General features: G+C 35.8%; 1 protein-coding gene across 1 annotated transcript; it reads left to right on the forward strand.

Moving 5' to 3' along the window:
- Positions 1-22547: 22547 nt before the first annotated feature.
- On the forward strand, positions 22548-24634 carry LOC120200676 (zinc finger protein WIP2-like). The gene is made up of 2 exons (XM_039201448.1): positions 22548-23182; positions 24053-24634. The coding sequence occupies exons 1-2, from the start codon at positions 22613-22615 to the stop codon at positions 24488-24490; spliced, it is 1008 nt and encodes a 335-aa protein (XP_039057379.1). The 5' UTR covers positions 22548-22612; the 3' UTR covers positions 24491-24634.
- The last annotated feature ends 2011 nt before the right edge of the window (positions 24635-26645 follow it).

The raw sequence follows: 26645 nt of genomic DNA on the forward strand, positions 1-26645 counted from the left end.
TATAAATATCCTCTTGGGGTAAGCCTAAACATATATCTCAGATTACAATTCTCTTCTTCTTTCTAGTTTTATTAAAGCTTTATCTTTTATTTTACTTCTCAAGTTTTTTCGATTCTTCTTTTTATTTTAAAGCTTTGTTTTTAAATATGATAAGTATGACTTTTTTCATGCTTAGCTAAATTTTTCATAAGCCAAGAGCTGAAGCGATGACTCAATTCCAATGGGAGAATTGAAACATGCCCTTAATATCTTCGGAATATCCCTCTCAATCTGCGCTTATTTTTCAAAATCAAAATAGTTTTCAAAATCAAAGATAGACTTTGGTCTAGATTGTTGCTGCTATTAAACGTGTGGGAGGAAGATTCGGCTTATGGAAAGCACATTCGACTTCTTGGGAACACACTTGGCGAGATAGCTTCGCCAAGAGGGAATTGAGATCGGAATTTGCAGTTATAGAAGCAACAATCTGAGTCGGTCGCCATGAACTTAAATGGTAATTGATCTATGATAATTGATGTTGATTAGATCAATTTCTGAAGCCAGAATCAAAGATTGCCTTAGGCATTCGGTATACAAATAGAGTCACAGGGATTGTCCTTGTAGACAAAGTAACTGATGTGAATCCCGAAGGGAAAATCTAATTCGATGATCTAAAGGAAATTGAGTCAAATCGAAGCTTGAGGTTGATTTTACCATATCCATTTACAATCTTTATTTTCTTATTTTCTTACCTTAATTACCCCTTTTTAAAACTCTTTATTACTTAATCATTTTTTTATCAAAACCCCCCATTCACTATATTACGCCTGGCATAAATAATTCAGACAAAAACCCATAATTTTCTAAGTCCCTGTGGAATCGATCTTTAATTCTCTATACTACATATTTCCTTTATTTATTAATTAAGAAAAAGGCTTTTATTTGACATCGAAACGACAATTGTCAAATTGGCATCGTTGTCGGGGACTTTGCCAAAGTTACTAATTTTTTATTTGCATTTGATTTATGACCAGGACTAATCCAGGCGCATTAGTGGAGTACGACCCGAAAATCAAAGCTAGAGCTAGGAGACTTCATGCACAGACGCTTCGGGAAAGAATGAGACAACAATCAAATCCAGAACAAGAATTAAATTTAGGTGAATCCGTTTATACATAACCAATTCCGATGGCCGATCCTACTATCAGAGAGTTAGCAGCAACACCTACTGAACAAGAGCCTTTGTGCATTGATTTTCCTCAAGGCAAAACTCTGTACCAGTTAAAAACTGGCCTTATTCATCTCCTCCCTACATTCTGCGGATTGCCAAACGAGAATCCACATAAACATCTCACGAAATTTCACATGGTTTGCTCCAGCATGAGACCACAGGGAGTTACCGAGGATCATATAAAACTTAGAATTTTTCCTTTTTCCTTAGCCGATTCGGCTAAGGAGTGGTTATTTTATCTACCCCTAATTCTATTACTACATGGGCTCAAATGACTCGTCTTTTTCTTGATAGGTTTTTCCTGCGGCGAAATTCAGTGAACTATGAAGGAAAATACTTGGAATCAAGAAGCTTGATGGAGAGTTACTTTACGACTACTAGGAGCGGTTTAAAAAGTTATGTTCTAGTTGCCCACAATATGGGTTAACTGAACAAACACTCATTCAATACTTTTATGAAGGATTGACTCCCCTGGAAATGAAGATAATCGATGTTGCCAGTGGCGGAGCCTCGGTGAATATGACTCCTACTGAAGCTAAGGATTTAATTTCTACAATGGCTGTAAATTCCCAACAGTTTCGCACAAATAATAAACCTCCTCGAAGGGTTAATGAGATAAGTTCATCTTCTTTGTAAAATAAGATAGATAAATTAACTGAAGTCGTCAACTCTCTTATTGCAGGAAGGAAAGAACAAATAGATCGTGTGAATATGTGCATTACCTGATCATCCAATAGACAGTTGTCCATTCATCCAAGATGGCGTAGCAGCTCAAGTCGATGCAATTGGAAACTTTCCAAGACCTCCCCAAAGAGCTTAGAATCCCTATGGCAATCCTTACAACCCATGATGGAGGGATCATCCAAATTTCAGTTATGCTCAGAACTTAAGATCGAATCAAGGTTATCAAGTGAGACCACCTCCACCACCATAACAGTCGTAGAAGACATTATTAGAGTCAATTATCGAGAGGTTACCACTTTCCTAGGAAAAATTCCAGATTCGTACTGAAGCCCACTTATAAGAAATAGACAAACAAATGAGTAATTGGCTCAAACCGTAGGCCGCTTAGAATCACAAGGTAAATTTCCATCTCAAGCTGAGGTAAACCCAAGGGAGAATGTCAGCGCCATCACTCTTCGGAGTGGTACAGTAGTGACGCCACCTGTTCCATCAGATAAGCAATCCAAAAAGAGAAGAAGACTGATGATTCAGGATCTTAGAATAAGAGTGACGAAGAACAAATAAATCCAACGCCATCTCCCTATGACGTGCCACTACCTTTTCCATCGAGGTTAGTGAAAAGGGATAAACAAGCTGAGGAAAAGGAAATACTAGGCGTATTTCAGAAGGTGGAAATCAATATAAATCTCTTGAGGTTATCCGAAAAGTTCCAAGGTATTCCCAGTTTTTGAAGGACCTTTGTACAACAAAGAGAAAACTTACCGGGAACGAGAAGGTAAATTTAGGAGAACATGTCTCAGTCGTATTCCAACAAACGTTACCACCGAAACTGAAATTCGCAATACCCTATAAAATTGGTAAAGTTGGGATACAATGAGCCATGTGTGATCTTGGTGCTTTTATTAATATAATGTCTCTCTCTATTTACAATATGATTACTAATACACCCTTGAAGGATACAAAAATATCAATTCAGCTTGCCGACATATCTGTCATTTACCCGAAAAGACTCTTAGAAAATGTGCTAGTTGAGGTAAACAACTTAATATTCTAACTGATTTTTATGTAATTGACATGGAGAATGATCACACAAACACATCTTATGATATCCTATTGGGTCGTCCTTTCCTAAGTACTACACACATAAAGATTGACGTAAGAAGAGGAATTTTAACCATGGAATTTGACGATGAGGTCGTTAAGTTTGATGTGTATAAGAAAATGAAACACGTAGATAAAATGGCGAGCATAAATTATGTTGATATTATTGATCCTTTGGAAAATGAGTTTATAGAAACTAATGTATCTTTTGATCTATGCAGCGAGTTAGAAGACCATAATGAGAAAATCAGGGAGTTGGAAAATTTATTTTCTGTTCATTCTGATTTATGTTTGATTCTTGTGAAGTCTAATGTTCTGCCTTTTGTTTTGCAGGCACCTGAGATAGAACTGAAACAAATGCCAAAGATCTCCTTTTTGAGAGAAATGCTACTTCACCAATTATTTCGGATAAGATTTCAATGCTAAATAAAATCCGAAGAAAAATCTATGAGAATGCCAAATTCTACAAGGAGAAGATAAAAGAATTATACGATCGTAGAAATTCTCATAAGGAAATTCTTAGTTGGAAAAAATGTATAAAGTGGAAGAAGTATTTGTCTAAGAATCTATAGTCTGAATCAGGTCATCGAGCTAATGACGTTAAACAAAAGTGCTTAATGGGAGACAACTCATTGTTTTTAATTCCGTTACATTTTTTTTTTTTTTATTTGATTAAGCATGTTTCATTTAATTTTTATTCTTATTTTGCAGGAACCAAATGTTTTTCAAACTTAAACAAAGATTTGCGAAGTTATCATCCGAACAGTGCTAATTCGGACACCAGGAGTAGAATAAGTCGTATTAAACTGTAGTATCAATACTGCTTAGGCAGTATCGGTACCGTGGAAACAGAATCGAAAAATGGTACCGATACCATTAAATGGTATCCATAATACTATATAGTAGTATCGATACCCCTCTGACGATATCGATATCGTTGACTCCCTACGGCACACGTTAGCACGCTTATAAGGAGATCGACGCACGTTAGAAAAACCTAAAAAATTTCTCCCCCTTTTTGTTATCTTTCTGCCGCCCCCACTTTCCAATCCTCTATTATCTTCCTTTTTCTTTGACCGTAGACCCACCCCTTTCCCTATCACTTCACCTTTTTAATTTTAAACACACCTTTTAACCCATCAAAACTCTATTATACTCAAACTCTACTACCCCCATGAATGGTAGAAACAAGTTAACCCCAACCTCCTTTCTTCTTCTCCAAATTGATTCCCTTTCCCCAAACAACGCTTCAACGTCTCTTCCTCTCCTCACCGTCGCCCTTGCTAACATGTTTTCAACCTCTCCACTCACAATGGTACGCACAATCGGGTAAATCCACTGCCTCTTTCTACCCCAGACCGAGCACTGTTCGTCGTCTCTGCCACACTTTCCATCACTGTCCTTCTAGTCCATGCCAACCATGGCTACCTCTTCCTCTTGACCACGCTTATTAGATTTCCCATTGTGTTACAATCATTCATTGGCATCAGATAATACTCCTAAGGTAAACTCAAATCATATTTTCGTTCAACTACTAATGTATTATCTCGTTTGTGGTTTTATAGAGAATTTTGATACTGGTTTTCCACTAACGACGCCACCTGATCATGTTTTCAGTTCGCGTTGACATTAAATCTAGTGAGTACTCTATTCCTTCTCTAGCACTTTAATTTTACGTTTTGAGGCAAAATGCTTTAAGTGAGAGGGAGTAGAGTGTAGGTTGAATTTCCCTTTTGCTTATCTTTATGTTTTGATGCTAGTATGTGATTGGTTGGATATGCGGAAATTTCATTGAATTTCTTTGTCTTGTTGAAAATTTTTGGAATGTTATGCTTGTTTAGGAACACATGATTGTTTAGGTTAGGATGTTCTTGATAGCTTGAATTGTGATCAAATTGGTATTTTTGAGATATTCAATGATTTTGTTGGTTGAAATGTGCTTAGCTCAATGCATGAAACAATTTGGTGAGATTTGAGCCTTTACGAGCATATCATTTTCGCTCTCATTTTGTTGGATTGAGTGTGTCGAATTTTTCATTGGTATTCTAGAACCTGCATTTTAAATATTGTCCAGGTTACACATGAACATGATGCTTTAAGATGATTTGGGTACCTTAGGATTAACCATTCTGTTTTCCCCCACTAAATTGCCTACCCATGCATTTTCCCCTAGTTAACCACTTTTGAGCCATTCTCATTTCTTTGTTTTCACCATATTCATAAACCCAGCCATTTTATTTTATCCCTCTTTTCTACCCTTTTAAGGGCAAGTGAATAATTTAATCATTGTATGCTCTATCGAAAAAAAGCAGTTAAAAAAGATGTTGTCCGGAAAAAATAGAGAAAAAGTCATGAAAAAAGAAGAAAAAATGGAACACAAAACAACAACAAAGAAAGAATCCAATGCATTTCGAAAAGAAATTTGTTGTTTGATAGGTTGTCTTTTTATCTTGTTGTGCTTAATGTTTTGATGGAATTGAACTTATTTGTTAGTTCTTTCCTTGAATATTTAGCCATATATTTAGCCTTTTCCCCACCTTTACCTAAGCACCGTTACAACCAATAAAAGACCCTTTGATTTATGCATCTTGTTTTATTAGTAGTAGAGATTTGATTTATTGCATGCATATGGTAATATCGTGTCGGTTTTGACATTGAGCGTTTCTATTCCCCAAACACATTAAGTGATTTGAGTGAATCCCAGTAAGTTGTTGAGTTATGGGCATTGAAATTGATGAATGAATGGATGTTACAATTTATTTAACTTGTTTCGATTGGTGATATTCAATTGATTGATGTCTTGACTTGAATAAATTATTGTGGTCTTTACCTTGCTTCCTAGAATGTTAAATTTGACAAATAATGGTAAATGGAATTTTTGACTTATTTGATTATATCATACTTGAGGACAAGCATGAGATAAGTGAGGGAAATTTGATGAGTGTTCAGAATCGGTAGTATTTTCTCGTTAATTTTTCGATCTTATGGATTTATTGTTGATGATTTGGTTATGTTATGCTTGTTTTTATGCAGGGCCTTACTTTTCAGAATTAGTGGTAAAACGAACTCATTATGCATTTTTTTATTATTTGGTCACGTCTGGAGACATGGGCACGACTCTGGGCACGACACGGTCTGACTTGGTAGTTTCTAGAAGGTCCAATCAGCGGTGGTTTCTAGAAGATCTACTTAGCGCGCCTACTGGAAGATAGACGAGCAGAGTTGCACTAGGAGACTTGTTTAAAGTTTGAATTTAGAAAAAAATAATAATCTTTAGGATTATTTTATTTTAATTTCTTTTTTTATCCTTAGGCTTTGAGAGGCTATAAATACCCTCTTGGGGTAAGCCTAAACACACATCTCAGATTACAATTCTCTTCTTCTTTCTAGTTTTATTAAATCTTTCTCTTTTATTTTACTTCTCAATTTTTTCGATTCTTCTTTTTATTTTAAAGCTTTGTTTTTAAATATGCTAAGTATGACTTTTGTCATGCTTAGCTAAATTTTTCATAAGCCAAGAGCTGAACCGATGACTCAATTCCAACGGGAGAATTGAAACATGCCCTTAATATCTTCGGAATATCTCTCTCAATCTATGCGCTTATTTTTCAAAATCAAAACAGTTTTCAAAATCAAAGATAGACTTTGATATAGATTGTTGTTGTGATTAAACGTGTGGGAGGAAGATTCAGCTTATGGAAAGCACATTCGACTTCCTGGGAACACACTTGGTGAGATAGCTTCGCCAAGAGGGAATTGAGATCGGAATTGACAATTATAGAAGCAACAAACCGAGTCGGTCGCCATGAACTTAAACAGTAATTGATCTATGACAATTGATGTTGATTAGATCTATTTTTGAAGTCAGAATCAAAGATTGCCTTGGGTATTCGGCATACAAATAGATTTACAGGGATTTCCCTTGTAGACAAAGTAACCGACGTGAATCCCGAAGGGAAAATCTAATTCGATGATCTAAAGGAAATTGAGTCAAAGCAAAGCTTGAGGCTTTTTTTACCATACCCATTTACAATCTTTATTTTCTTATTTTTTTACCTTAATTAGTCCTTTTTGAAACTCTTTATCACTTAATCATTTTTTATCAAAACCCCCCATTCACTATATCACGCCTGGCATAAATAATTCAGAAAAAAATCCAGAATTTTCTAAGTCCCTGTGGAATCGACCCTTACTTCTCTATACTACGTATTTCCTTTATTTATTAATTAAGAAGAATAATTTTTATTTAAAATTGAAATGACAGTTGTCATGTCTCATCATCATGAACAAACAAATGGAAATCATAGAGTAATTTAATGAGGAATCACAAGATCAATGGCAATAGCAGTTGACCAGGTTACAACAAGATATAAGGAATCAAACATTGAATTCTCTACAAAAAGGAATCAAATCGAATTATCCAAGTGCTGGCAACCAAGGCTATTGATAGATCAAATTCTTGTGTAATAAAGATTAAGTGCTTTAATAGAGATTCAATCCATCATGGGGTATCTTCTCACAAAAGTGCCACTATATTAGATGAGTAATAGGGCATCATAATTAAATTAGGAATAAATCATTTCATCCATCATGGAACTTTCTTCCACTTGCAGCATCCTGTTTGAATTTGCTTTTGTCCTTTCTCATCCTTTTTGTAAGGTTATTTAATAATTTATGCTACTTTTTAAGGTCATGAACAATGAATTACATTTTTTAATCTTGAAGTTCTTTTAATACCAAGTGAATTAAAAATTCTTTTAATTTTTCAAGAGTTATAGATCTTTGGCAAGTGGTAAAATTAGACCTTTCATATCTCGTCCAAAGCCAAAAATACAATTACTCAATCTTTTTTGTCATCACCAAAACCATATTTTGACACTACATTTATCAGAGACTCCGAAGTCATACCTTTACCTTTTTTCGAGACACCAAATCCATACTTTTACATTCTCGGGTAGAGCCGATCTGTTTATAACATTACCTTCCCCCCATATACATGACTTCAAAGTCACATTTTTTTGTCTTTTCAGATACAAAACAATCATTTTTCTTTATATCAGTAAAACCAAAAGGCCTCAAAGTACAAAACCTTCATTTGTTTGTGAATCTTTCTGCAAGAAGAGTTGAGATGGGGCATCATGGAACAACTTGTTGAAGAGAAGCTAGAGTAATTGGGGCATGATCGAAGCAAGAAAAAGAAAAAATAAAGGGAATGATTTAAATAATTATATCATGCATTAATTACATTATTTCACGTAAATAAAAGTTCATCTTGAATATTCATCCCCCTAGAGATACCACTTTTTACAAGGATTTCTGTGTATGAAATGATGAACGTCCTTCTTTCATTTATCCCTTTACAAAAGGAAAAATATATATCCCTTGTTGTCCCCATTTGGGCCTAAATTATTTTTCTTTGGATTCAACCCTAACCAAGGATCACCCTTCATATTGGGGGGTAAGGTGAAGGGTATCTTCTCTCAAAAGTAAAAATCATCAATTCAATTTTATTATAGAGGCAAGTCTCCATGAAATAAAGATGAATAACAAGGAATCGCAAGGTAGATCAAATCTAGTCGAGAACAATGAAAGAAGTTCCAAATACAAGAAACAAAGAGGAAAAGAAGTTGCTCAAAGCAATTGGAGTCATATACTCATCCAATAAAGAGATAAAAAAGAAGAACAAGAAAGAAGAAAGAAGAAAAAAAGGAGAAAAAATGAGAAAAAAAGGAGAAATAAAATAAATCAAGTATTTTAAGATGGGTGACTCATTGAGCCTCAAGCCACAAGGTTGATCAAGTGCAATTATTTCAAAGATTCATATTCAACAAGAAGAGCAAGAAATGTTGAAGATATAAGGAAATGAACTCTTGGATGAAAACCCAAAAATGGGCAGTCTAGGGGGATCCAAAAAAAAAAAGATAAAAGACACAAAGTAGCAAGCAGATCCATGCCAAGCAAGGCAAGATTGAAGGCATCAGAATGAGTTGATCATTGGTTCAATTACCCTTAAACACTTGCGGCCTATTTATTCCTTTTCGTAACCATGAGCCTTAGCCTACGTTACATAACTAAAAAGTTCATTCTAATCATACATGGATTTCTAAGTAAAAGAGATTATCTTCAGATTTCATTATGTTTCTCAGGATTGATTTTTTTGCAAAAATTGGTTTTCTAAAACATTTAATGTATGATAGGAAAAATAATAAAAGAGGGTTCAAGACATAAAATTTTGAATAATGTCTTGAAGCCAAAGGAGGATTCGAGTTGAAACCCTAAAAGGGCAGCTTAAATATGAAATTGTGCAATTAAGACATAAGAGATGGTTTTATAAAGCTCTTGACGAAGCACTGCACATCTCAAATGTGTCCCAAAGAGTTTGAAACCAATCAGTATCTCCAGAAGATTAGCATAAAAACCACTTCTTCAAGTCAGTGGACGCCCAAAAGACAGATATGATGTAATAAAAAGGTCAACCTGAGAGACCTTGCCTTTTTAGAATCAATCTACACCTTAAATTTGTCAGTAATTTTGACACTTGCCAATGGGCTATGATTTTTTTGAAAGATTAAAAGAGTAATTGATTTGATTGATATTCATTAAACTCTTGTTTTATGATTTGTCTCAATTGTAAAACATAAAAAGGGGGGATATTTTTCAAAAAAAAATTAAAACATTTTTCAAAATTCTTTTAATTGATATTTTTCAATTTTTTTGGAAATAAAAAGAAGAAGAAAAACATTTTCAAACAGGACAATCTCAAATACGAAAGGTCCTTAAAGCATGTGATGACCATTTTGCCTCTATTGGAGAAAAGAATAAGCGATGTCAGAATAATGAAGCATTCCACGATCTTGGAAGCAAGTAGTCCAGGAGGATAGAACTTGTAACACTTCCTGGTAACGTTGACGGTAACTCATATAGAAGTAAATAATCACCCTATTTGAAAGGGGCACATATCTCAGCTCATAGCATTTCTGTTACTAAAAGTGATTACTTTTAAGTGTTCATCACATCATAACATTATTGTTTAGTAATGCAAGGGTGAGACCAGTCAAGGATGAAATTTTCGCACACAAATAAGGATGAATCATGAAAGTACCTACATTGGGGCATGACCAAAAGTCTTGATCATGTTGGGATAACAAGGTTCAGACCAAAAAGACATTGAGAATGCGCCTCACAACTTGGAGTGTCAGGGATAAACCATGAATTTAAGAAGAGTATACCTTACAGAGAAAATCATTCGAGCATCAATTAATTGTAGGTTCCTTGAAAAACAACTCTGATAGAGCAATTGATTCAGGGACAAAAAGAGACATCAAGGTCATAATTTTGATTGAGCAAAAATTCCAAAAATGAAATATTTCTTCTGAGACTTTAATAAAATGGGAGGCAAAGAAGACACAAAGATATAAGTTAATCAGATGGCTCTCAAAATGCAAGCTTGAAACTATAAGTTGCTACACTGATATTTGAAGTAAACCTTGGAAATGAATGATCAAGTGGAAGAAGGCCGAGTTTGCTACTTAGGAATCAAAAGAAAATTGAATCAATATTTATGCATCCATGAAAACATCATTTGCATAAAAGAAAATACATTACATTGATACATTTAATTGCATTTGTATTTCACATAAACACATGGTGTTTATAGATATTCATGTGAAAAAAGAAGATTCATGATGTCAAAATCTTTACACGTGGAATGTAGAATTCAAACCTTAAATGCAAGAATCACATTAGGAGAGATAAGACCTGAAGAATAGATATGCTCAATCCATAGAAGAAGCATTATTTTGAAATAGGGCATGTTACCCGACCATTAAGTGGCTTTGAGAAAGCGATTACCAAAGTTTCTTACCCAGTAAACCATTTCTAAAATTTGTAAGTCCTTCGGGTCATCATTAAGTCTTTCGAGCATGATGATTAAATCCTTCGGGTCTTCTGTAAGTCTTTTGAACAAGGTGATAAGTCCTTCGGGCCATCCGTAAGACCTTCGAGTATGGTGTTTTCACATGAAAATGAGAAAGTGATTACCAAAGTTTCTCATTTAATGTTTTCAGAAAATGAAATTTTTGAAAAGTAAGAAAGATTACCAAAGTTTCTTACCCTGTAAATTATTTCCAAAATTTGTAAATCCTTCGGGTCATCTGTAAGTTTTTCGAGCAAGATGATAAGTCATTCGGGACATCCGTAAGACCTTTGGGTATGATGTTTTCACATGAAAATGAGAAAGCGATTTCCAAAGTTTCTCATTTAAATGTTTTCAGAAAATGAAATTTTTGAAAAGTAAGAAAGCGATTACCAAAGTTTCTTACCCAGTAAACTATTTCCCAAATTAGTAAGTCCTTCGAGCCATCAATAAGTCTTTTGAGCATGATGATTAAATCCTTTGGGTCATCTGTAAGTCTTTCGAGCAAGATGATAAGTCCTTCGAGACATCCTTAAAACCTTCGGGTAGGATGTTTTCACATGAATGAGAAATCAATTTTCAAAATTTCTCATTTAAATCATTTCTGAAAATGAAAGTTTTGAAAAATAAGAAAGCGATTACCAAACTTTCTTACACAGTAAACTATTTCCCAAATTGGTAAGTCCTTCGGCCATCAGTAAGTCTTTCGAGCATGATGATTAAATCATTTGGGTCATTTGTAAGTCTTTCGAATAAGATGATAAGTCCTTCGGGTCATCCGTAAAACCTTCGGGTATGATGTTTTCACATGAATGAGAAAACGATTTTCAAAGTTTCTCGTTTAATGTTTTGAGAAATTTTTTGAAAAGTAAGAAAGCGATTACCAATGTTTCTTACCCAGTAAACTATTTCCTAAATTGGTAAGTAATTCTGACCATCAATAAGTCTTTTGAGCATGATGATTAAATCCTTCGGGTGATCTGTCAGTCTTTTGAGCAAGAAGATAAGTCCTTTGGGCCAACCGTAAGACCTTCGGGTAGGATGTTTTCACTTTTTATTATTATTTTCTTCCTCGGGAAGAGAAGTAAGTCTTTGTTATTCCTGACTCCCTCACGAAGAGGAGTCGACCATTGACTTCCTCGTGAAGAGAAGTCAATTTTTCAGATTTGGTCTTCTTGAAGAACATCGAAGCAAATCAAGATCGATTCAATCTTCCTTGAAGAACAGCGAAGTGGATCAAAGATTTCTCGAGTCTGATCTCCCCTAAAGAGTAGTGGAGTTTATTTTTGTTCTTTCAGATTTGGTCTTCTTGAAGAACAGCGAAGCAAATCAAGTTCGATTCAATCTTCCTTAAAGAACATCGAAGTGGATAAAAGATTTCTCCAGTCTGATCTCCCCTAAAGAGTAGTGGAGCATATTCTTCTTCTTTCAGATTTGGTCTTCCTGAAGAGAAGCGAAGCAAATCAAGTTCGATTCAATTTTCCCTGAAGAACAACGAAGTGGATCAAAGATTTTTCGAGTCTAATCTCCCTTAGAGAGTAGTGGAGCAGATTCTTCTTCTTTCAGATTTGGTCTTCCTGAAGAACAGCGAAGCAAATCAACCTCGGTTCAATTTTCCCTGGAGAACAGTGAAATGAGCAAATATTTCTCGAGTCTGATCTCCCTTAAAGAATAGTGGAGCAAACTTGTCTTCCTTCAGATCTGACTACCCGAAAAAGAGGAACAAATTAAGTCTGATCTACCCTGAAATTACAGTGGAGTGGATTTCCCATTAAAAATGAAGTCAATTGGACGAAAACTCATTGTCTCTTCGTCTTTGCCCTATTCTTGTTAACACAAGAATGAGCAAAGAAAGACAGCTGTAGACAGTGGTTTTTGTCCCTATTATTATTATTAAATAATTGAAATTTACATTATAACCCAAGCCTAATTACAACAAATCCAAGACCAAGACTTTCAACCCGACCCAGGAGAAGCCTAGAACCCATCTAGGGTTTTCCACACTCAGCTTCCATTCGCCTCCATCCTCAACCATTAGATCTGTGAGAGATCCAACGATCCTGATTTAAATAAATTAGGGTTTTTTACCCTAATACCCAGTAGCTCGTCGCCGCCGCCAGTTCATATGGACCATCCACCTGCCATGCGTGAAGAGCATGCGCCCAACTCCTCAAGCCATAGTCGTTGTCGTTGTCAATATCACCGGCCAAATCTGAAAGATCTGGGTGCATTAAATGCACCCAGTTAGAAATCGACGCAGCCCCTACGTGAGTCACCGTCATAGCCTTGGTGACTCACAGGGCTTCTCCTCTTCGACTGGTCCGAAGGGAGAGCCACGAGGGCTATAAAAGAACCCACCTACAAACAACGAAAAAAAAGAACAACAACCATTTGAGACAACAACCAACTAAGAGAGAAACACATCAACAAAAATCGAGAGCAACCTAAAAAAGAAAGGAAAAAGATATGAGAAGCTTACCACCGTAGGAGTTGAACGTCTCCGGAGGCCGCCTTTTACCTGAAGGTAAAACCTTTGGTTTTGTGTAGATCTAGGGTGATGTAGGAATTTTTAGTCTTAGGGGTGGTCGGATTTAGGTTTAGGTTATGGAGATCTACGTTTTGGGGTAAGTTTCTAGGTCATCGGTCGCCGTGGGCAATGAAGAAGGTTTCAGTGAGCAGTGGTCGGAGGTTGCTAACCTTCCTCCGACGAGGGAAGGAAGAGAGAAGCCAGAGAAATGGGCTTTCTCTCCTTTTAGAGAGAGAAAACAAAATGGAAAATGTGAGGATGGCTCAATTTTGGGTCGGATGTTGGGTATTTATACCCTCCACCAAACTATGTCGTTTTAAGGGGGTTTTTCGTGTTTTTGGGTGATGAGAAAATATTTCCCGTAGTCCTTGTTGTTTCGTAAATTTTTCATTTTAGTCACTGTAATAACTTTCTATTTATTTTAATTTGAATTTCATATTTTATTTTGTTTCTATTTTAGTCACTGATTGTATTTACATGTGTTTTGGGTAAATATGGATTTAGTCCCTATATTTTAATAAGTTTCTATTTTAATCCTTCATAATGATGATGGTTAAATTATGCTGCCATTACCTATTTTGCATGTTAGTCTTATTTATGGCCATAATTTTCGTTTTCTTTGCAGTTTAATCTACAAATTTTAATTTTAATTTTGAATAATGTACATATTTATAATTTTTTTACTAAAATAAATTTTCATATATTATTTTATACTAGTAATTTAAAGAAATACCCCTTACTAACAAGGAATATGTTTCTAAGAATTGCTCGAATAAAATAATATTTTTTATGTTTTAAATAAAAATTTATTTTTTATCTATTTTTATATATTTATTGTATCTAATATTTAGGGTACTACTATTTTGTAAGATGAATCCATAAAAACACCCCTTAATTGACTAGGAAGGTATTTTTTTAGTATTATTCGTATAAAATAATATCCCTTTTTATTTTTCTAAAACGTATCATAATAAATGTTATTCGAGTTTTTCAATTTCAATATTTAGATGATGTATAATCGCTTAGATACCGATTTCGGGCGTTGTGGGGTGCTAATCCTTTCTCACGCGTAACCGACTCCCGAACCATTTTTCAAAATAAATTTATGGTTAAACGCAGATCAATTTTTTATCTTTTAAAATTGTTTTTCTTAAAATTATTTTAAAATGTATATTATGTATTCGACCTACCTAACCCAAAGGTCGATGGTGACTTCAAATTTATTTATTTTCACATTTATTTTAAAATCCAACCTTTTCCCAAAAATTAAGTTGGATCGATCCCCAAAAAGCCCTAAAAGGTTTGAGGACCGTTTCGATAACGTTGACGTTTAGCTCAAACATCTGTCAATTTTTTAGCGAAAAAGAATGAGTTTGTAACATAATAAATAGCCGGGTGACAATTTTGTAACTTTCAATAGCCGAATGACTCAAGAAAACAACATTCTACAGTCAAATGATCATTTTATACTTTTAATAGTCAATGGATTTATTAAAACAATATCTTATAGTTGGGGCCCATTTGTGTACTTTACACATAATTTTAAATAATGTAAGAATGTCAAAATAAAAAATTTAAGGAGTTTAAATTTTAAAATTCATGGTCCTTTGATCTCTATTGTATTCTGCCAATGTATTTAACATAGAATACATCTAATAGATTTTACCTTTCAAAATTATTCTCATTTAAAAGTTGACATGATGATGAAACTAGTACCCAAGATTTATATGAATTATCACTTTAGTTTTATTTTATTGAGTATTTTAGTTTTTACTATTTAAATTTTGATTAAAATAATTTATATTCAATGAAAATCGTTAGTTAACTATAAGTTAATTGATTTCATGTATGTTGCTGACGTGATTCTTTCTTATATATAGTTGTTGGTGTGGTCTAAAGTGATAATATTGTGTGTATCATATCATTAATTTAACATATATGAAAATATCACATTAATAATACATGTTGATGGTCGGTTAAATAACTGTTTTCATCATACAATAATTATGAAATGAAAAAATTACGAAATATTTTATAGTGGAGCAAATGACAAAATGACTAGGCAGACAATAATTTGCACATTGTGTCTATTAGTGATTAATAGAGAGTAACAAGGGGAGACAAAACTATAAAACCAATTACTGACTGTCCTTACTCCTTTCCCCAGCATTAAATTTTTACCTCTATTTTGTACTTACCATTTTTTCTTTGCACTTTTCCCACAGTAAGTACTACCAGTTCAACATTTATCTTCTTCTTTCTACTTCCGAGATTCACGGCGTTTTTCCTGAAAAATCACTGGTGATCGGTATATTTACCGATCTAACACCGATCATATTATATTTCCCGATCTAACACCCGTGGCAGTAAAGCGCGCCCCCTGCCCCGCACTATATGCTGATTTGGTGCCACGTGGGGTATAATGCGCCCCTGCCCCGTGCTATACGCTGACATGGGTTACACGTGGGTATAGCGTGGCCCCTGATCCGCGTTATATGCCACGTAAGGGTATAGCGCGGATCAGGGGCCATGCTATACCTGGTTATCTAACACGTGGGGTATAGTGCGGTACAGGGGGCACGCTATACCTTTAATTACCCACCCGTTCACACCCCAATCCTCCCTATAAATACTCCCATCCTCAATCACTTTCATCACACCAAATTCTCTCAATTTCTCTTAAATACTCTCTGTTTAAGGTATATTTTATAATATTTTTAATATTATGTATTTAATTTATTTAAGTATTTTACTTTATTTAATATTTTACTAATATAATTCTTTTGTAGATATATAATGGAAGGCAGTCTACTTCGCTTGGATGGAAATCATATATCTCGACACTTTGCTGATACGGTAACATTTTAAAGTTTTAATTTAATTTAAATTATTAGTAATAATTAGTTGATTTATTTAATGCATGATTATTAGATTAAGAATTAATTTTTATAATTATTTAGTTTTAGGAGAAGGACCGTGTATTAGATCCTTTTATTAGGAATCTTAAGTTAGTGATACCTAGTCGTGTCTTGCCGTATTTAGTAGAGGCTGGATTTGGTTACATAGGTAGATATCAGGGTCACTGTAAGATAGAACCAGACCTTATTTCTACCTTAGTAGAGCGGTGGAGGCCGGAGACCCATACATTCCATCTTCCGTGCGGAGAGTGCACGATCACGCTTGAGGATGTTGCAATGCACCTAGGGCTTCCGGTGGATGGAGATGTAATATCAGGGATAGCTTTCGGTTCTTGGACTACTTTGTGTCGGGATAATCTAGGACATGTCCCGGAAAGTTTTATCGGAGGTAGGATACCGTTAAATTGGTTAGATGCCAATTTTTGGGAGTTTAGCGTAGACGCCTCTGAGGATGAGGTTAAGATGTATGCACGGGCATACATATTGCAGTTGATAGGAGGGTTGTTGATGTCGGACAAATCACGCAACCTAGTTCACTGCATGTGGTTGCGACATCTTAGCGACTTTCATCTCGCCGGATCATTCAGTTGGGGCTCGGCAGTTTTGGCTTTGTTGTACAGAGAGATGTGTGGAGCCACTGACTACAGGCGTAATGCTATCAACGAATGTCTCCTATTGCTGCAGTCTTGGGCATGGTATCGATTGCCCTTTTTATGTCTCGTTGTGAAGAACCCATTCGTATTTCCACTACTTCTGAGGTAATTATAAAACTGATTTTGTATATTAATAATTTTATACAGCGTATAATAAATTTTTTCCTTGAATAAGTGGTCTACTGATAGGAAAAATCATCAGGAGCTACCTGATGATTTAGAAAAAATTAGGGTGTTAATCGATCAAAAGGCTGGCACACAGGTATGAATTTTAATGTTTAAAAATCGATTTTAGATTATAGTTATATAATTAGATTATTATTTTGATAAAAATTATATATTATTTGTTTTAGTTTGAATGGGTGCCATATTCTACTGATGATGTGAGGGCGGTGATCCCACCTGAGTTGAGGGGTCCATCAGATGTTTGGATGGCGATGGTCCCACTGATCTGTTATGCGACCGTCGAGTGGCACTCTACTGATCGCGTGCTCCGGCAGTTTGGTTATTTTCAACCAATTCCGGAAGCACCTCGCAATATGGATGAGTTGCATAGCTTAGATAGACGTGGCAAGACATATACAGATTGGCTGGTGAGGCATCATGAGTGGGTCGTGTTGTGGGAGAATCGACATCGGCGCCTTCCACGTAAAGAACCCATTTTTACTGAATTCTTTATGTATGCTGAGGATTATTATGAGTGGTTCAACAGTAACGGGAAACCGTTTCTACTTCCCGAGGACGCACGAGGGCAGAACTTTCCAAGACGTCGACAGAGACGTTCACCAATACAACACCATCGTTCCCCGACTCGTGGACGGAGAGCAAGTGCTTCCGGTTCATCCTCAGCTGCACCAGCAGGACCTTCACAGCAGCCATTGCAGCCATTTATGATGCCACAACCATATATGATGCCGCAACCATATATGATGCCACTATCGCCTTTCCATTACCAGATGTCACCGCCACCGCCTTCACCTGGTTTTATGACCCCGTCGCCGCCACCGTCATAGATGACACCTCCTGGAGGCTATTATGGGTCTATGTTTTTAGATCCGACTTGGGGTTCATATGCTAGATATTTGGCAGGTTCATCCTTATCACCCATGGCCGCAGCACAGACACCTCCTGTACAGTTTTCACACTCAGCGATGTCTGGGTTTTCCCAGTTTTCGCAGGCCGGTGGGATAGTCAGTCATACACCTCCAGGGTCCTTATTCTATGGAGGTGCTTCATCGTCATCAGCTCCTCATCAACCTAATGTGCCTGCTCAGGACGACGACGACGACGATGATGATGACAGCGAGGAGTCAGAACCAGTGTTACGAAGAAATCCTCCTCGAGACCGACAACCACCGCCCTGCGGAACACATTCACGATGCAATCATCGATAGATTTTTTTATTATATTTGTATTTACTTTATTTTGTTTAATTGTAATTTTTTATTATTTCTCATTTAATACTTACTTTATTTTGTTAAATTTGTTGGACTTTTTTTTAATATATTTCAGTTAATTTTGTTTATTACCATTTAATATCAGTTATTGTAATTTGGTTATCATTTACCATTTAATTCTTATTGTAAGTTTGTTGTATTTAAATACCAAATTGTTATTAGGTTGATAAAATTTAATGATTGTGTTCGTTTTTTTAATCTTCATCAGTGATTATTGAATGACATTAACTTGAAGTAAATGCAAATTAAAATACAAAAATTATTATTTGATAAACAAATACATAATTTCCTCATCAATTGTTACTTGATGACAACAGAAGTGGACATGTTTTTCTAGTGTGTCCTGGGTTTCTACAATGTCCACATCTTCTGTCTTGTCTAGATCTTTCTCAAATATCCATATCACAATGAATTCGATTGGATTTTGGACAACCACACTCCCTCAATAAACTCAGATTTGGTACAATCGGAAGCTAATCTTGAACTTTATCAGGGTCTTTGTCATTACCTATGGGGGGAAACTCAAATTCGTATACCTTAAAAACTTCATATAGTAGGTATACGAGATCCACAAAATGGTTATAGTCTTGACGTGTATGCGAGCAAGCTGCTATCACATGAGAGCATGGATACTTCAGAGCTTGAAAAAACCCGCAGTCGCATGTTCTGTCCCTTAGATTTACTCTTAATGACACATCTTACATCCCTTGAAGAGGTCGCGGCAACTCTGTGACACGAAACATTTCATGCCTTCTAGAGAAGCTTGTTACAGACATTCCATTTGATGCATCAATTTTTTTCTGTAGATCTACAACTAATCTAGGGTGATAGACATGACCGCCTTGCATCCAAGTTTGAGCTTGTCCCCCGAGCTTCGCAAAAAGCTCCCCCAAACGAAAATATATAATTTTTACCAAACCGCTACAGGTAAGTGACGTGCACCCTTTAAGGTTGAATTGATTGCCTCAGTCAAGTTGGTCGTCATGTGTCCATATCGATATCCACCATCATATGCGTTCGTCTATATTTCTTTATCGATGAAGTTGATGTAATCGTATTCTTCCTCGTTCTTCTCCCGTAAATCTTGAAGCATTGATTCAAACGTTCGAGGAAGTAGTTCGTAACCTAATCAAAAAATGTATAACTCACTAACTTGCTTTCTTTGCAAAATTAAAATGATCAAAAAATGTATAACTTACTAACTTGCTTTCACTTACCCATGCACACAATTAATTGACGCTCATCATTCTTCTTGTACCTTCCATGATAGTTCACAACAATGTGTCGGAGACAATACCTATGTTGGACAAAGGGCGGTTGCCACATTGAACCCAAAGACTTTGCTGCTTTGATCCCAGCTCCGCGATCTGAAATGACACAAATGTTTTCCCTCGTGATAACATGTGCACGTAAATTTCGGAGGAAAAAAGCCCAAGAATCTGTATATTCTCCTTCGACAAGAGCAAAAGTAACGGGAAGAATGTTTGTGATTGCCATCTTGGACAACTGCCAATAATAAAACTTGCTTGTATTTTCCATACAAAAAAGTCTCGTCGATCTGGACCACAGGCTTGCAGTATTTGGCAGCATTAACGCACTGTGGGTAACTCCAAAAAACCCGGTAGAATTGGCTTCGATCGCGAAGAACTCGATCATTATGGTATGCATAGGAGGTTTCGAAGTCCACAATTGTCCGAGGATTCAATGTCCGCACCAGCCTAAACCAACCTGGAAGTTCGTTGTAAGATGTATCCCATTCGCCATGAAGTTTGACAATGGCATTTTTGTTTTGCCAACCAAGCTTTTTTATAGGAGACAGTGTACCCATACTGCGATTGTATAGCTGAAATCAACACTGCAACAGCTATATGAGAGCTTGCTTTTACCATGGGCATGATGGCTTGGCATATCATTTCAGAGTCCAAGTTGGGATGATCTTGGTTGACCCCTCTAGCACAACATGTGTGAGGACCGTTGTATACTGTTAGTTCCCATATGTTGTTTTTCCTCTTCATTTTCGATACGCGAACCATCCAATTGCATCTGTTTTCGAGTCAGGCACAGTAGCATACATATTTTTTTGTCGTCGATCGGTTGACTCTGGACTGAACAGAATTACGGATATTGTAATTTTTTTATAGCCATCATTGCTTCTTCTTTGCTTGAAAACTCCATGCCTAAAGATAACTCACCATTATTTATTGATGAGTAATATCCATAGTCACCGAGATGTGGCATATCCACAAATTATGGCATGTACATTGCACCATAATCAGCTTCATACATGTGTGCAGGAGGGTCAGTTTGTGTCACATTTCCTGGAACTTCATCTACATCATCATCATCAGAGTTGAATTACGGTGATTCTGGGTGAATGAATAGTCCAGTCTCAGCACCATCCGCACCAGGCTCACGAAGCGGTTCTTTTGGTGGAGATGATGGTTCCTCCATGCGCTCCACATTTAGGTCGAAGAACCTACTACTTGCATGTCTTCCCCTTAAACTAGAAGGCATATCGACATTGAGATCGAAAAAGCTCGCAGTCGAATGCCTCCCCCTGGAGCTTGAAGCCATCGTGTCAAATGGAAACTGCACAGATTGTTGCGTTGATGACATCTCTATATTAAGGTCAAAGAAATTTGCAAATGAATGTCTTCCCCTTGAACTGGACGCGGTGTTGACATACGGATTGTTCGTGGACCCACCTCGGTACATATCGTAAGGAGTTGTGGATGAATGTCTTCCCATTATGGCATTAAAATCATTACACATTACTGTAGTCGGGCTGTCAACTTGATCAACTTGTTCAGCCAGCCCATAGTGGGAGTTTAATGATTGACCCCGAATAGTACGCACTTGAACAAAATGTTCATACATCTCAATAACAGCGTCTGAATAATTACTTTGAGCTTCAACCATCATTTGAATATCATCATTGTTCGAAAGTTTGAACGCTGTATTAGTTAATGGCAACAATGATGTTGGAAATCTGTACTGCAACGACGACATTCTTCTACTACTTTCAACATGAATCTTCCTCGAAATCTTCGTTATCAGCTCCTCAACAGTTATGTTTCTCTTGAATGATATTTAAACACGCTCATTTGATACGAAAACAACGCCGGTTTCATCTTCTCGAATTTCACCATCATAATAAACAATAGCTGAAAGTCGCACCATTCTTTGAGTTTAAAAGTGCGGCAATATTATATCTGCAAAAAAATAACTAAAACAAACCTGATTAAATAAATTATATATGAATGAAAATATAACACAATAAATTTTTTACACATCAACGTAAATAATTTAAATAATATAATTTTATATTATTACCTGCGCCGCAAACTATTTTGACGTATGCTCCCGTTTTTCAATTTTACAAACATAAAAATTAATTGAAAATAATTAGTATAATATTTTTTCAACTAATGATAATAAACAATAAGTATAATTAAAAAATTATAACAAAATTACCTTATAACAAAAAATCGCACGAACTTCTAAATCAAATATGAGAAGATTGCCAGAATTATTACTCGTTGACGGAATTGTTGTATTAATTTATAAGTTGAGAGGAGAGATGTGAGGAGATGTGAGAAATTTAACCGGCGGAGGAGTGTATTTATAACCATATAAGGCGCGGTACCTGCACCGCACTATATGTAATTATTCAGATAAAAAGATATAGCGCGGAGCAGGGACCGCGTTAAATATAATTCACCCCTACGTGGCGTATAGCGCGGCCCCTGATCCGCGCTATACCCCTACGTGGCGTATAGCGCGGATCAGGGGGCGCGCTATACACACGTGTAAACCATGTCAGCGTATAGCGCAGTACATGGGGCACGCTATACTCCATGTGACGCCAAATCAATATATAGCGCAGTTCGGAGTGTGCGCTTTACTGCTACGGGTATTAGATCGGGAAATATAATCTGACCGGTGTTAGATCGATAAATATACCGATCACCGGTGATTTTTTTGGAAATACACGGAGATTCACTTCCATTATTTTTCTTTTTTGTTTAGTCTTATAATTTTGGGTTTTTTCTGGTGATCTCACTGAGTCCCCCCAAATAAACTTTTGGGTTTCCCTCGTCTCAGCCTAAAAACAAAACCTTATCTCCTCCTCCTCCTTTCCCCGACCATGTCTGATTCTGATCCTTACTCCAATTACTTCAATGGCTGGTTCAATCTAACCCCTTTCAACCCTTTATTTCACTCGCCATCCACTTCGAGTCCGTCTCCACTGGCTCCTGTTAGTGGCTACTACTACAATGGCTGCTCCAACACGATCTTCCATGGGAACCCTTCTTCCCCTCCACTGAAAGAAGCTCTCCCTCTTCTTCCAACAAGGTTTTATGAAGAGCAACAAGAGAGTTCTTCCATGGAAGTGGAGAAAAGAAATGGAAATGATGAAGAAACCGTCACTGTTGCTCTTCATTTGGGACTCGCACCTGCAAGCCCTACTTCTTGTGCTGCTGCTGCTGATTTGATCTCCAGATTTACAACCTCATCGTCTGCTGATATTCAACAAGACTCGGAGTCGGGCGCAGAGAAAGAAGATCATGACACTGTTAATGCTTCGCAATACCTATCGAATAGCCTCAACAAGGGTCAATATTGGATCCCAACTCCATCCCAGATTCTAATTGGACCTATTCAGTTTTCATGCCCACTTTGCTTCAAGACCTTCAACAGATACAACAACATGCAGGTAACCTTAAATCTAAAGGGAAAATAGAAAGGGAAACCCCTAAATGTTTTCACTACTTTTGAATTTTTCAGCACCTGAAGGAGAAAACCTATGTTTTCTTCTTTTTTATTTCAACACTTCACTTTTATTCTATGCCTGGTTATGATTATAAGATAGGAACATATGGGTCCTTAGGGTTTTCCTCTTTTTCTTCTTTTTTATACTTTAATGAAGTATTTCCCTTTTTTTCTGCTTTCAACACTTTGAATATAGAATACATTTTTTCTTCAATCTTTCATTTAGTCCATCCCTTTACCTTTGCATGATTTGTGGATGTTGGGATTTGAAAATGAAGAAAAAATCTAGAGCTGGTCGACTTGAGAATAAGATCACTAACTCTCTTTATGTGATTGAACAACACAAGATTTATGCTTTTTTTGGTACCTTGAAGTTTGTGTTCCACACATTGGCTGATGTCCTAGAACTGTAAGTATCCCAGTTTCCACCAAGGATTATCAGATGATTCTTCATCAAAAAGCCCTAAAACCCTTTTTTAATGAAGTTACAATTACCATTTCGTTTTCTCTTCTTTTAATGCATACAATAATAGCCGGAGAAAATACACTCCAAAAACACAATAGGAATGGAACCCTAATCAGTCCTGTTGAGAAAAAAATGGTTCTTTATTTGAAATTGTTTTCAGCAAGCTGTGTTTAGACTTATGACTGAAAGTTTTTGTTCCATGCACCATTAATGCAAGCAAATATTCTTGCAATGGAACCCATGATTTGCAGAACCCTTTTGCTTTTCTTTAAAAAGGGGACCTGTCATGATCTTTGATGAATTCAACTTTTGCTTTGCTTTTTTTTCTGAAAAAAAAAATATGTATAGATGCATATGTGGGGGCATGGATCTCAGTATAGGAAAGGGCCAGAGTCACTAAGGGGAACCCAACCGACGGCAATGCTGAGGCTGCCTTGCTATTGTTGCGTACCTGGGTGTCGGAACAACATCGACCATCCTCGGTCGAAGCCGCTCAAAGATTTCAGAACCCTTCAGACGCATTACAAGAGGAAGCATGGGATCAAGCCTTTCATGTGCAGGAAATGCGGGAAGAGCTTTGCGGTGCGAGGTGATTTGAGAACACACGAGAAAAACTGTGGGAAGCTCTGGTATTGTAGCTGTGGGTCTGATTTTAAGCACAAGAGATCTCTCAAAGATCATATTAAAGCATTCGGGACTGGGCATTCGGCATATGGGATTGACTGCTTTGATGAAGAAGATGAAGCAGGTTCCGAAAACGAACAAGACAATGAATCCTCTCAGTAACAAATATCAATAAGCCTTTATGATCCATTGTAGTTTGTAGCCCCTCCGTTTGTTTAGTTTCCTGGGTTTTCTTTCAGCTTGGTGGTACTACTAGAGACTCCTCATCTGTAATTCTAAGCAGGGAAATGTAGAAATATCATCTGAATTCAGTGTTTCGTTTAAATAAATGACTGCAGGCGTTCAACTTAGCAGCACTTAAACATGCAGAAACTGAATCTATATTTGATCATATATACATATTATATATGAGTGTGTTTGAGAGAGAAGAAGAGTAGTCTGTGTCATGTTCTTCTTCTGCTTGTGTGATTTTGGTATCAGAGATAGGAAGAGACTGTACGTGAAAAAAGAAAAAAAAAAGAGGTAAGCTAATGATGCGATAGGTCGACATAATTTAATACATGACTTGTTGGTGTGCGTGTCAAATAGTACTGGGCACTCCAAACTTGAACACAAGGAGACGAGATCTTGGTGGCAGCTTTACTTGAAAGAGTTTTGGGGGTGCAAAAAAGGGTTAAAAGATTTCCAATGAAATGTCATGTCAAAGCTTTCAAATATATTCATCAGAATACGTACTATCTGACACAAAATATATGGCATGTACTGTTTGTATACTTTGTAATAGCTCCAAATTCGTTCGTATTGTATTTATTTTATCGAACTCATTGTTCATCAACAAAAGAGACTCAGTTTTCCCATTTCGTGTCGTATTTCATTTTGTATGGTTCGAGCTGAAGAGAGATTTTGCAGTTTTTCACTGTACATGTAGATTTAGCACAACAGCGATGAAAAGGATTCATTTTGAATTTCTTGTAATGTTTTATGTTACACAGTGACCTGTCAGTTGTCCATAGCATTTTCATCCTCCTTTGACCACAGAAAATGACTTTTTAATCTGTGATAATTTAGAATCATGAGAGGTAGATACATGGCTGGAATCAAAATTGAATACTTTTAAGGGTAAATTACACATTTAGTATTTAAACTATAAGTTTTCATCCGTTTTAATACTTAAACTTTTAATTTTGTTAAAATCATACCTAACGTTTAGTTTACGTTTCATTTTAGTATCCCATCGTTAAAAACTTTAATTTTTCTTTCATTTTAGTATCCCGTTCAAAATTTAATGTTAAGTTTTGAAAAAAAAAACTAAAAATTTAGGTACTAAAAAGGAACAAAAATTATAATTTAAGTACTAAATGAGTTAAATTTTCAATGACGGATATTAAAATGAAATGAAAATTAATCATTATGTATGATTTTAAAAAATTAAAAAATTTAAGTATTAAAATGGATCGAAACTAATAATTTAGGTGCTAAATTTATAGTTTGCCCGACTTTCAAACTAGGCTTGGCTTTACTTTTTGTGCTTTGGGGTGCGAGGTCGATCATGATGGTTCCAATTCTGGCCGGGGAGAATGTTAGGGATGACCATGATTTTATGTACGGGATAAAATAAATTATTAATTGAAAATATATAAAATAATATCTAAATAATTTAAAATTTTTACGGGATAAATATCTTCACCTCACTCTTAGTCCATCTATCCCTAGTGATCGGTTGATAATACCATCGGTTTAGATCACATCTAGTTCATGGGATATGAATTATATTTTATAATAAATATTAAAATGTAACATCATTTGATATATTATTTAATTTATTTAATAATGATACGAAACTATAATATTTAGTTAGATGAATATAAAATTATCTAAAGATAAATTTATAATCGATTTCAAATATAGATAATAGACACACAATAATTACATATAAAACTGCTCATATCTGAGTCACCTAAGAAGTATTCTCTTTACTTTTGAGACCGTTTCTTAGGTTTATGCAATCCAAAATTTTAACTATTAGTATTGTATTAGTCCTGTAAATGAATCAAACGTTCAATGGAAAATTCGTTTATTTGTTAAACGAATGAAAATGAACAATATTTTATGATCACTTAATTAAATGAACGAGTACAAATAAAGAACTCGTTCACTCATTTATATTCGTGAACGTTCGATAATCCGTTCTTTTATGTTCATTTACATTCATTCGTTTATATTCATTTACATTCGTTCGTTTATATTCATTTACATTCGTTCGTTTATATTTTGTTTAATCCCTAAAACTATTTAAAATATTAAGAACTAATAAATT

This window comes from Hibiscus syriacus, unplaced genomic scaffold, assembly GCF_006381635.1.
Source record: "Hibiscus syriacus cultivar Baekdansim isolate YM2019G1 unplaced genomic scaffold, ASM638163v2 tig00006405_pilon, whole genome shotgun sequence".
NCBI lineage: Eukaryota > Viridiplantae > Streptophyta > Magnoliopsida > Malvales > Malvaceae > Hibiscus > Hibiscus syriacus.